This window comes from Bemisia tabaci, chromosome 2, assembly GCF_918797505.1.
Source record: "Bemisia tabaci chromosome 2, PGI_BMITA_v3".
Lineage (NCBI taxonomy): Eukaryota > Metazoa > Arthropoda > Insecta > Hemiptera > Aleyrodidae > Bemisia > Bemisia tabaci.
In genome coordinates, this window is record NC_092794.1 from 3,097,909 (window position 1) to 3,110,183 (window position 12,275).

Genomic DNA, 12,275 nt, shown 5'->3' on the forward strand with positions numbered 1-12,275 from the left:
AAACAAACCTTAAAGACCTCCTGACGAGAAATTGCACTTACTTAAAATATTAAGCTTTAAGGGACTTATATGAAGGTAATGATAAAAGAATGATTCATGGCTAACTTGAAATCACCTCTTCTTGCCAAGGAATGTTTTCTAAGAGCAGATTATCTAGAGAACAAAGGACGGATTTCTGTAAATGGTTCTAGGTAAAAAAGTTACATGGCAATTGCAAACCATTGATGAGATATAGCAAAATCTTGATAAGTCAACATGCAACCCAACTTTAATTGGCGATTTTGTCCGCCTTACCCCGAGACCGATTAGATTGCTTCTGGGAGAAAATTAAAGGGAGAGAATATTAAACTTAACCAAATTTTCCAATTGTCCATACTAAGACCTATCAAGATTTAACTAGACTAACAAAAAGTCAATAAAGTAATCACCTTGACCTCCTACTGATTGGTGAACGGGTTCTCTTTCTGATTGGAGACTTCTTTTTTGGGGAGAGCTTCCTTGAGACACTTCGAGATTTCTTTGGAGATCTAGAAGCTTTCCTAGGAGATCGAGATATCCGTCTTGGTGATCGAGATTTTCTGGGGGAGCGAGAAATTTTCCTTGGGGGAATTGGGCTTTTTCTTGGAGATAAAGTGCGTTTTCTAGGAGGAAGAGAACTTTTTCTAGGAGAGCGTGACAGCTTCCTTGGTGAGCGTGAAACTTTCCGTGGTGACAGTGATCTCTTTCTCGGTGACAAGGATGACTTCCTTGGCGAGCGTGATAGTTTCCTAGGGGATCGAGAAAGTTTCCTTGGAGACCGTGAAAGCTTTCTGGGTGAGCGAGACATTCTGGGAGAAAGAGATTTCTTTCGAGGAGGTAGAGAGCCTCGTGGCGATAAAGAGCCTTTTCGAACTTCTCTAGGAGATAAAGAAATTTTTCTTGGTGAACGAGACATTTTCCTCGGAGAGCGAGAGTTTTTTCGTGGTGATCTTGACTTTTTCCTTGGGGAGCGAGACTTCTTTCTTGGAGATCTGGACTTTTTTCTTGGAGACACAGAAGATTTCCTGGGCGACCTCGAGCCTTTCCTAGGTGATCGAGACTTTTTGTGTCTGACAGGTGAGCGGGAATATGATCTTGACCTAGACCTCTTTCTGTGATGCTTCCGTTTCTTGTCTCTGGCATCTTTTTCGGCAAGATGCCTTTCAAAAGCAGCCAGTGGATCTTCATTTTCTTTCAATACAACTCTATGAAAAAGAAAAAGAGGAGAGAATTTTAGTTGAAAGATATGACAGATGCTCCTTAAATGAAAGATACCTATTTTTGTGAGCCTAAAACACAGCAATACATCAAACTTTTGGGACTTATTAAACTTTCAAACAACTTTTATCAGGGAGTTTTCTTTCATTATGTATGATCCTCTTAAAACTATGGGTAGTTTATGGGACAGCCAACATTTCTTTAAAATGAAAAAAAACTTAAAAAAATCACAGACACTGGCAAAAAGTAACTATAAGACCTTTAGAATTAATATTAGGGCTGGTGACAGGTCAAAAATATAGAGAGCGTAAAAAATTCCAAAACACCCTACTAAAGATTTTTAGAGGCCGATGAAATTTTTGGAAATAATCGATTTTCATTTCTAGAATTCAGGGTTTGAGACGCTGCCGCATCCTCAAATTCACTGCAATTGACAAAGTAATGGGCATAAGGTCTACCTAGGACTCGCATTTTTTGAAGCTATTTGGCCGGATCCAGGTGAAGCTACTTTTTCATATTGAGGATGACTCGCAGCAACTAAGATTGAAAGTTGCGTTCATCATTTCACAACTAAAATAAAACTCAAGATGCAGCTTAGAGCAGGTCATAGTTTAAATTTTGAGCTGTCTGATGAGTCCCAGAGAGGATCTTTCAGTTCCAAATCAACCAAATTATAGCAATTTATGGGAGATATTTCCTTGAACCTGCAGTGAATTGATTTGTAACATTTTCTGGGTTTATCGAAAAAACCTCAGTCTGATCTTGGTGACTTAGTCTGGAAAAATTCAATTTTCTGATGGTTATGTACTAAACGATTCCTGCTTAACTTACCCACGTGGAGTAGGATATCTGTAATTAGAGAATGATGAAGGCTTTCCACTTCTACCTCTGGGATGCATACTTCGATATCCTGGCATTCTCATACCTAGAACAAGTGAGGGCAAAGATATTAAAATTTGATGCATTGAAAGAACTTCAAAATGGATACGTGACAAAATTGACCCAACTCAGAGAACAAAAATGTTGAGCAGAAGTATCATAGGGTGGACACCTCGAAAATAAAATACGGATGTATGTTGCATTTAGGGCTGTGCGAATATTCGGAAATCTCGAATATTCGAGTTCGAATAATTTTTCCAATATTCGATTCGAACTCGAACTTAGAAATCTCGAATAATCGAATTATTGGGGAACATTGACAAAACTTCGAATATCTAAAGAAAAAGACCGAATACTCGTACATTCGGGCATATTGATGACGTACCAGAAAGAACTCAAACAGGCTGCGCAGTTCAAACTACTTGTTTTGAGGTTAGGTAAACAAAGGCCAACGTTTCAGTGGTTCATTCAGCGCATGGCACTCGCGGACTCGCATTATTAGACGGGTCAATTCAAAATTCGCGCTACTTGAGACGCGTTGTTAAAGTTAAAAATTGAAGTCAGCGAAATGACGACAGTCCGCCATTTGTAGTTATCCGCTCAGCGATGATGCAAACTTGTTAGTAAACAAAGGCCGCCATCTTCTCAGCAAAACTGGTAAGCGCCCTGGGAACCAGGCTGAGCGCTGAGCGATTTTGCTGAGAAGATGGCGGCCTTTGATTACCTCAGCGGATAACTCAGAAAACGTTTAACAACACTTCGGCTGAGCTCAGCCACTCAGCGGATAACTCAGCGGTTGCACTTCTGACTTTAACAACGCGTCTTTGAGTTCCACCGAATACGTCATCAACATGGCGTACAAATGGGCGAATGTACTGATCTCCATAACCTATCCTCCTCCGCCTCGTGCGGCACCCTGGTCTTAACAATGTTGCTGGACTATCTTTGCAAGATCAGCATTGATGTGCAGTAAAACAGAATAAAATGGATTTTCAGACAGTAAGCAGCAGTTTTACTGTTCCGCCACAGTTCAATCAATTGCTTGTTTTTAATTAAAGGAAACAATTTTCTTTCCCTTCTATTCTTTCTCCAACAAATCAAAATGTATGCAAAACCATTTGATGATTAAATAAATTGATTAATTCTTGATCTTTTTATCTAAATTAGTAATTTCTTTATTCAAAATTTGAATTTTAGAAAGAAAAAAAATTATTTATTCAATTTTTACTTCGACTAACACAGAGGTTGGTTTTGGTCAAAATTAGATAAAAATTAAAATATTCGATCAATTCAATTCGATTCGATTCGATTCGAATTCGAAACTTTTTCAAAATATTTGATTCGATCCGATTCGACATAAAAAAAACCACATTCGCACAGCCCTAGTTGCATTGATTAAAGACCCACACCTCATGCCATATACATGAGTAATATGGAAACAATGCCCACCACGATATTGCTAGCTAAATGCGAAAAATGCATAATTCAAATGCAACGCTTTAAAGTCTCTAACGTAACAAGGTGGAGAAATGATGCTGGGTCCACATCATTTCGCAGGGAAATCAAAGCCAAGAAGTTCCAAAAATTAAAATTAGAGTCAAAAATAAATTTTTTTAACTCTAGTGAGTACCAGTACAAAACTGAGAAGGGGGGGGAGAGTGTTCAACTCAAGCAGTTTGCATTGGAATATTAAGTTGAAGTCACGGCCAGAGATCTATACTGGTTTGGGTGTTTTTAGACCTCATCAGAAGATCACACTCGTCAGTGAACCCAACTTAACATGCCGGCATTATAATGCCGTCATGGATATGACCCGAGGCATAACATAAAAGTGTGATCTTCGCGCCATCTACCGTCGCTGCTGAAAAACTGTCATAACAAACAAGGAAAACCCGAAAATGTATAATTTTTTTCAAAGAAAACACATCAAAATGTTTTTAGTAACATGTGAAATTTTTTTTTTTTTTTTTTTTTGAGAATGAGTGAAGAAATTTCACAAAAAATTTCAACAGAAGCTGTTCCCCTTTTAAAAAAAAGGACACGGGCAAAGACTTACAGCATCGCAATCTGAGAGGCCAATTTTTGGACTTTCACCATTGATATCCTCAACTGGAGGAACAAAAAAATGAGCATTTGCGAGAGAGAAAATATTAGCTTTGAAAAAAAAAGAAGAAAAAAAAAGAAAAGAAATAGGAGCGTGAATTTACCTTTATCATAATACATGGGCATTCCAGGCCTAGGTGGTCCGGGTCCGTACTGCATTGGTATGATGGGCAGAGAATATCCTGGAGGAGGTCCATTCACTGAAAATAAATACATAAATTTAGTGATGGAAATGATGGCTCGTTAAAGACAAGCAGTTCCTGGGACTTGATTTTAAATTTTGGCTAATCTAGTTTGTGAAATCTAATAACTCAAAATTAGAGGACCCATTCACACTCTCGTAAAAAAGTCCTGACGCTCAAGCTCACTGTCCAAAATAGGAGGAAGAAAGCTCTCAGAAGTTGCTAGTGCTAGTTGCAGTGCCCTCGCACCTGCTTCTGCGTGCTTGGCACCTGCAGAAATTGCTGATACAACGCATTACTTAAAAAAAAATTCTCTGATTTCTTGATTTTCCCGACAGCCGGAAACCATGTGAAATAATTGGAATTCCAAAATAGATTTTAGAAAAGTACAATCAAAGCAGTTTGAGATTAAAAGATTACAACTACATTATACTCATTTGAAAACACAGAGGAAAATTGCACTGCAATTCTACTGCTTCAATATTATTGTATGCTGAGCCTTCATAAGAAATTCTATGTTTTTTATTTGCTCTGATTTGAAATTTGTACAGTATCACTTAAAGCCGATGCATTTAGATGATTCCTGATATACAAGACACTATGAAAGGCTATGGGACATATATATTTTGGTTACCATTCCAATTTGATGCTGAGGGGTCCATAGGAGGCATTGGCTGGCCATATCCCATTCCTGGAGGCATGGGTCCAAATTCGCCAGGAGGTGGTGGATTCATACTAAAACAAAACGAGAGAGTTAGAAAAAAAGTCACTTCAAAAAATCAGTTCTTAAACTTTGATGATTCCCTTAAAATGTTCCAAAAACTGAATTCATTCGAACAAGTTATTATAGTCCAGGCGCCTGGTAAGTCTACCTGGAATTTTGGGTACACAGCGATTTTTTTGGCCTACTTTATGTTTTTTGGGTCGCTGAATCCGAATCTGAAGTTTCCGCACGCGTATCTGGTGAGCATTTTCCGCTATTTTGAAAAAATGGCCTAAAAAGGCCTTTTTTTGCGGTTTTTTTGATATAGCGGCTACGGATGAGGAAAAGTCCCGGATTTAGCTAATGTTTTGAATAGCTGACATAATTTGGAAGAAAATGGTGTATACATATGTTAGGTTTGCTTAAAAATTGAGGAAGATACAGCATCGTGAACATCGCGCCTATTCACGTTTTCGCGGCGCACCCGTCAACGCGCGATCCGGCTCGCCGCGGTCAGCCAAGTTCCGAAGCGTTCTAAAGTTCCGAAATCCGAGGTTCCTCAATTTTTGAGCAAACCTAGCATATTCATATACCATTTTCTTCCAAATTTTGTCAGCTATTCAAAACATTAGCTAAATCCGGGACTTTTCCTCATCCGTAGCCGCTATATCAAAAAAACCGCAAAAAAAGGCCTTTTTAGGCCATTTTTTCAAAATAGCGGAAAATGCTCACCAGATACGCGTGCGGAAACTTCAGATTCGGATTCAGCGACCCAAAAAACATAAAGTAAGCCAAAAAAATCGCTGTGTACCCAAAATTCCAGGTAGCCTCATTTTTAGCTACCAGGCGCCTGGACTATTAATCCACCTTAAAGTAAAGATATTTTAACTCGTTTCAACTCTTGCAAGAAATGGAGGGTGCTTTCCTGTCAAAGAGGATCTTTCTACATGTAGGGCTGTGCGAATATTCGCTTCGTCTGCCTCGCGCATTATTCGCAAATTGCGAATAATCGCGCCGTCGCGAATAGTGAATTTTTGAACTGACATTTTCAAATATTCGCGCCGTCACGAGGAATGAATTTTCAAATATTCGCGCCATCAAAAATAACGAATTTCCGAGTGGCAATCGTGAAACGTTGCGAGGACCTGCGCAAGGCTTCCGCTTCCACCCGAGACATCGCGAACGGCGGATCTCCTTTGATCTTTACCGACTTTGCCGAGTTTACGAACAGCGAGCGCGATTGCGATTGGGGAATAAGCAAAGAGCCCAAATTAAGGATTGAAAGACACAGAAATTTCTGAAATTGAAAAAAAAAGTTCATAAACACATTTTTATTTACAGCGAAAAAAATAAAATACTAAAATGTGTCTAGTGATCCTTCGATACTAGCTTGACTGCCCGCGCAGTTACCTTCAAATCCTGGAAATGCATACGTAACTGCAGGGACAGTCAAGCCAGCATCCAGGGATCTTCGAACAAATTCTTAACAGCCTAGGCTACTATCATAGCATTTCATTGTTTTCTGTGCAGGCGTATGAGCAAATGGAAAATTCTTAAAAATTAGTCACATTTTTTTTGTCGACTTTTGTAATATTCGCGAATTTTCACACTTAAAAAAGTCATTTCCAATTATTCGTTTTACTATTCGTAGCTGTGAATAATTGACTTAAATTATTCGTTATTCGCTTCGCTATTCGCGAATAGTTGCCGAAATTATTCGCTTCGTTCGGAAAATTCACTATTCGCACAGCCCTACTACATAGATTTGAAAAGTTTCCCTTAAATCTAAGGAGCTTTCTAATTCTCAAAGGTGGCTTTCATATATGATGGGATGATAAGATTTTCATGGAACCTCAAAGATAAAAAACAAAAAAGGAAATTTATTTGTAAATTTAATAATTTTTCATCTTTTAGCGATAAAGTAGATCGCAAAAGCGTTCCCCATGGTCATGAATCATACTTACAAAATTTTAGAGCAAAACTATTAACACAACATTTCCGAGCATAATTCCGAAAGTTATGAGGATGAGGAAAAAAGAAAACTGAGGCCTAACACTACTCACAATGTGGTAATTTTTACAGCCCTGAAAATTTCCTCCTTTAATTCGAAATTTGAAACCACGATTTTATCTGTTCAAATCCAAAAATAACTTGGGCTGGGGTAATGCACGTTTATTTTCAAACAGAAGAGAATTATATTGAAAAAAATCATTCCACTTCAAAATAGAACTGTAGAGTAAAAATCAGAAAGCTCAATCGATTTCGAGACATCTTCATATCGCTAGGAATAATTTTGCGGGAAGGGGGGCGTTAGAGAAATGCTCAGAAACGTAGTTCTGAACGGCCGGAATCCGGAATTTCGCCTGTGGATCCGGAAGATCATACGGACCACGATGCGCGATCATCAGTGCTACCAAGACTCTTGTTACCATTCAATATATTTTGCCGTGATAGCCAGGAGAGCAGTAATTATGTGTCAAATTTTCGAAATCGAGTTTCCTTCCAAATTCGTCTAAACTCTTTTAGATGAAATCACTGAAATTGCTAAAACAGCAAAATTCATTTTAATTGTATCAAAACGAGGCAAGACAGCAGTAAGTGACAATACAATATTCCTTCAGAGAGCCCATTGGCTTTCTGAAGGAAGTAGTAGTGGTAGTGTGAAGTAGTGCCAATGATTCAAGTAAAGTGCCGCCCTCTTCTGCAAATTTCTAACCTTAAAATTCGTTTGCTGCGTTTCCAAAACGCAAGACAGGGCTCTTATGTTCCTGCGTGAAGTTGGCGTGGGAAGATAAATTAGCAAAAATCGAGTGTATAACCTGGTTCAAGATAATCACTGATCTTGTTCAACAATTAGACAAATCATTTCAATTAAACAAACACAAACAATCAAGTAAACAACAGAATATCGCCCTCTCCGCTTTCACTTCCTCTTCCTCTCTCAGATACTTTGTATTAGGAAAAATGTTGAATAACTCAATATTTTTCCCAACTTCGTAAGGGGGATTTTTCCCTGGGACAAATCCCGTGAAACGGCCTGCGGAGACAAGGCCTAATGTTGTTTGATCTCCTGACCTACCAACCAATTATACGACCTGAAAAAACATGTGCTCACGTCAGTATTTCTTGACGTAGAAAAGCCGTACTTCATTTCTAATCCAGACCAGTGCGCATGATAGAGACTCAACCGATCTGTGCTCAGTAAAAGGACTTAACAAAATTTGTAATTTTCCGAACTGCGGCTGATAAAATGTGAATTTTCTAGAAAACTTGTAAATATTTTTCTTTGAAATTTCCAGGGACCCTCCTTCCATTTGAAGAATCGTACCTGAAAATTTCAAGGAAACATATTTATCGTGCTTAAAAGTTGATTAGATTAAATTTTCTTGAAAACAAATACTTGTCCTGGGGGAGTGAGGGCACAGAAGTATCATGGCAACATTTAAATAGACGACCTTTCTTGTAAGTATGGTAGCACTGTGTCACAAAAATTTAGAAATGGAATTCCTCTGATTTATGTTATTTTCTCTGTCTTGTTGTAAGAAAGTTCCTTAACTTTCGAGGCGATACACAGGATGACAAAGAATATTTTGATGACTGAAGTCCAAAAACGTGTATCGCCGATTGCGACTTTACAAGTTTCATATCATATTTTGTTTTGTTGAAAGAAATTTGACAGTCGTTCTTTAAAGCTACTGCAAATTTTCTTCAATCGTACAATGATTTTAACGTACTTATACCTACTCTACAAAGGATGTTTTAGTTAACTGTCTTTAAAAGATAGAAAATATAATCGGAGCTTTTCTTTTTACTTTACCCATTAACTTTTATAGTATTTTGAGCCCGGCTACAAGTTTATGAATGAGTTTGAAGGTCTTGTTCATGTATCTTACAGATGACTTTTTGACAAATAAAATTTAACGTATAAAAATGAATAAAATAGGATGACTCACATTGGCGGAGGAGGTTGATGAACTGGCGGCATGATCATGCCAGTGTCTGGAGGTGGAGAATCTTGGCCCGGCGGACGGATTGAGCTATCAGTACCAGGAGGGTGAACGACCGAAGTAGACATTGGGGTGGCCTCTGGGTAATGAGAAGGAACAGTAGAATTAGGGCTTTTAGAAGTCTTTTCAGTATCAGCGGACAACACTTTGGGGCGTCCAAGGGGAGGTTTGACTTCATGATGGATAATGGGACCAGTGCTGGGAGGGTGGGTATTGGGAGGGACTGATTGGTGTGACTGAGGGACATGTGTTTGATGGTGATGAGGTGGCATGTAGTTCATTGATGGATGCGGTGGATGGTGTCCTGGGTGCAGGTGAGGAGGAGGCCTTGGCCTATTCGATACAACATTGATTTGACTTCCTTCGCCTCCTTTCTCCGCAACCACTGTCAACGCAACACAAACGCTTAGTAACCAAGACGCATGACAAACGAGAAATAAGTAAGCCTACGTCCATAGAAAGATGATGACAAACTGATCCACTTAAAGCCTAGGAGACACAGAAATTTGTTTATCTCCAATGAAATAGTCTGAAACTTGAATAGGAGGTCTCCTGTGTCAGAAGCAGATAAACCTGGTGGGAATTTTTTGATAAATCAAGGAATATAGATATGCCTGCTATCCAAAAGTATCAAACAGTAACCAAAAGAAAAAATAGACACACTTAAAAACCAAAACTCAAACCTGAGATCTAATCTGACTAAAATGACAGACAAACTTTGAACCAGTGCAGATGTCCTTATTCATTCATTCTGTTCCGTGACACTTAATAAATTCAAGATTTATGACTAAATCGCTAAACTTTGGTGCACCAAGGAGATTACACAGAAGAATTTTCTTTTTCCTTAATTAACTGAAACTCAAATAATTTTCTTTAGTTCATTCTTCGAATGATTAGTATGCTTCACAGGACATAGGTTTTGCTTTTTATTTTCTTTCTTCATAAATTATTTTCAACACAAGCTGGTCACAAATTCTTGCACTATTTTTTAGCACACTTAAAAAGTAATCTGATGTTGGATTCTGGATGGAATATGGCCAGCAGATAATTAGACATTTCATCATGGGCATATCTTACAGCTACAGGCAAAAATATATATACAGAGTCAGCTTGTAGAATTTCTTTCCTCAAACACTATTTTATGAGACATCAAACCTAGAGGACATATTTTTGAATATTTTAGAATGCTTTCTGGCCGCATAGAACCTTAAAATAGTTTTTAATTATTCCAAAAAGTGCTCACTTTCAACTATAACAATACTCACTATGTCAAAAAAAAGACTGGAGGGTATTGATTGCTCTCATCTCATCATATTCATGATACTTTTGACCCAGATTAAAAAAAAAACAGAGTGTAAATCAAGTCTGAAAAAATATGACTAGACTTCAGTTTCTACCCCTACACATACAACAAATACCCATTAATACTCATGACAACAAAATTAATGTATAAAATAACTAATATGCTGCAGAAAAGGTACCATTAACTAAAAAATTAACAAAAAAAAAAATTTGCATCATTAGTTAGGCTCATGAAAAGCTTTCCAGGGATAAGCTGTCGTATAATAGACAAACGCGTGAATCACTGTCGACCATGCAGAATCATGCAGGGGTGTTAGTTACAAATCCTTACTTTGAGTTAAAATCATAAAAGGCATTTAACAATTAATTAAATTGGCAGGGTTGCAACAGTATCACTTATACCAAGCCTGAAGAAATGATGGTTCAAGAGAATTAGAGCAGCAGTTTTTAAGGTTTATCAACAGAAACGTACAAGATCTGATCGATTGGCTATGAAAGACTGAAAAAAGGAAGATACTAAAAAAAAACATACATACTTTGACATACTAGGATAGGCAGGAAAACCACACAACCCACTGTAACTTCTTCATTCTTAAGTTAAAAAGTAGCTTAAACCTGTCAAAGGGAAAAAGTCTTCGAGTGGTCACAACCCTCTAACTCCCGTGGAGGGGAGCACATGCCCAGACTAATAGGGAGTGTGCCCTGCCTTCTCTGGGTCTCCTGTGGAATGGGAAGTCACGACCACCTAAAACATTTTCCCTCTTGAACTATAGTCCAGACTGGGACAGTTTGACCAAAAACTTAAAAAAGTTATGATGGATCCAATGTTTCTATTGCCTATCTTGGTCTCGGTATTGACGGATCCCCTGAACACAACTCGAGTGGAGGAGGGAAAGATTGAAAATTGGCAATATATTCAAGACCTCTGCACAAAAATAAGAGAAAGATCCAATCAGGAAGTAGATGAAGGAAATAATAATAAACACCACAAGAAAGATGCCAGACCTAATAACAAAGATTTTGAAGAAATTCACTGAATTTTCTGAGACTCTGAGTGACTTTGACGCGTAACACAGAAAAAAATAAACAAATAAAAATTTAATTGATCAACCATCGACATTTTAATTGGAGCATCCAAAACGGACAAAAGAATGTCAACACTAAAACTGAAACAATGAGAATGAGGGAATTTTCCTTGGAAATATTCTAAAGGCAAAAAAAAGCACTGCTCTCAAGCCTCAAACAACATATACATAATACCATAAATTACGGTTTTTCGGTCATGAAAGGAATAGGATGCGTTGAAAGGTTCAAAACCTATCAATGAGAATTATTCACACAAGATTCTGATGAAAATTTGAACTCTTATTTTCAGAAAACCACCAGTACTCAAATATTGTACAAAAGTAAAAAAGGAAGGGAAAAATACAGGAAAAAAACTGAACTAAATCCTCCAAAAATGTTCCTTTTGCAACCGAGGGAGATTATGAGATCAATTCAACACAGAATTTAAGATAAATTTCGAAGCAACAGATGGAATGTTAATTTACATATCTCACATAGGGTTATCCACTCAAGATGATAAAATTCAAAAGGAAGACTTCTAAAAATTCGGCAAAAGTGATTCTGTTAATTGCCTCTAACACTAGAAATAGGAAATAATTAACAAAATTTGTGATAAGTACTGAAAGGAAATTACAAGGTAACAAAAATCAAGAGTCAACAGCCATAGGCTATTTTTTACAGATTTTATTTTTAAGAGAAATTATGGTTTAGATAATAATTACGGCGAAACCCTATGCAAAAAGACTGAAATACGAAAGAATGTCTTGATATGAGAAAACAAGTCTTTGATAATGACTT

General features: G+C 37.6%; 1 protein-coding gene across 4 annotated transcripts in view; it reads right to left on the reverse strand.

The window, feature by feature from the left end:
* Positions 1 to 12,275, reverse strand: part of snama (something that sticks like glue) — a 51,695-nt gene that overhangs the window by 26,708 nt on the left and 12,712 nt on the right. For 2 of the 4 annotated variants that reach the window (XM_072296548.1, XM_072296547.1), the window contains 5 exons: positions 9,057 to 9,189; positions 5,035 to 5,135; positions 4,323 to 4,418; positions 2,068 to 2,161; positions 429 to 1,223 (listed from right to left, as the gene is read on the reverse strand). In XM_072296548.1, coding sequence (XP_072152649.1) covers positions 429 to 1,223; positions 2,068 to 2,161; positions 4,323 to 4,418; positions 5,035 to 5,135; positions 9,057 to 9,189 — 1,219 coding nt within the window. Of the gene's footprint in view, positions 1 to 428; positions 1,224 to 2,067; positions 2,162 to 4,322; positions 4,419 to 5,034; positions 5,136 to 9,056; positions 9,496 to 12,275 lie in introns of all 4 variants that reach the window. The other 2 variants (XM_072296546.1, XM_072296545.1) reach the window with 1 other exon arrangement.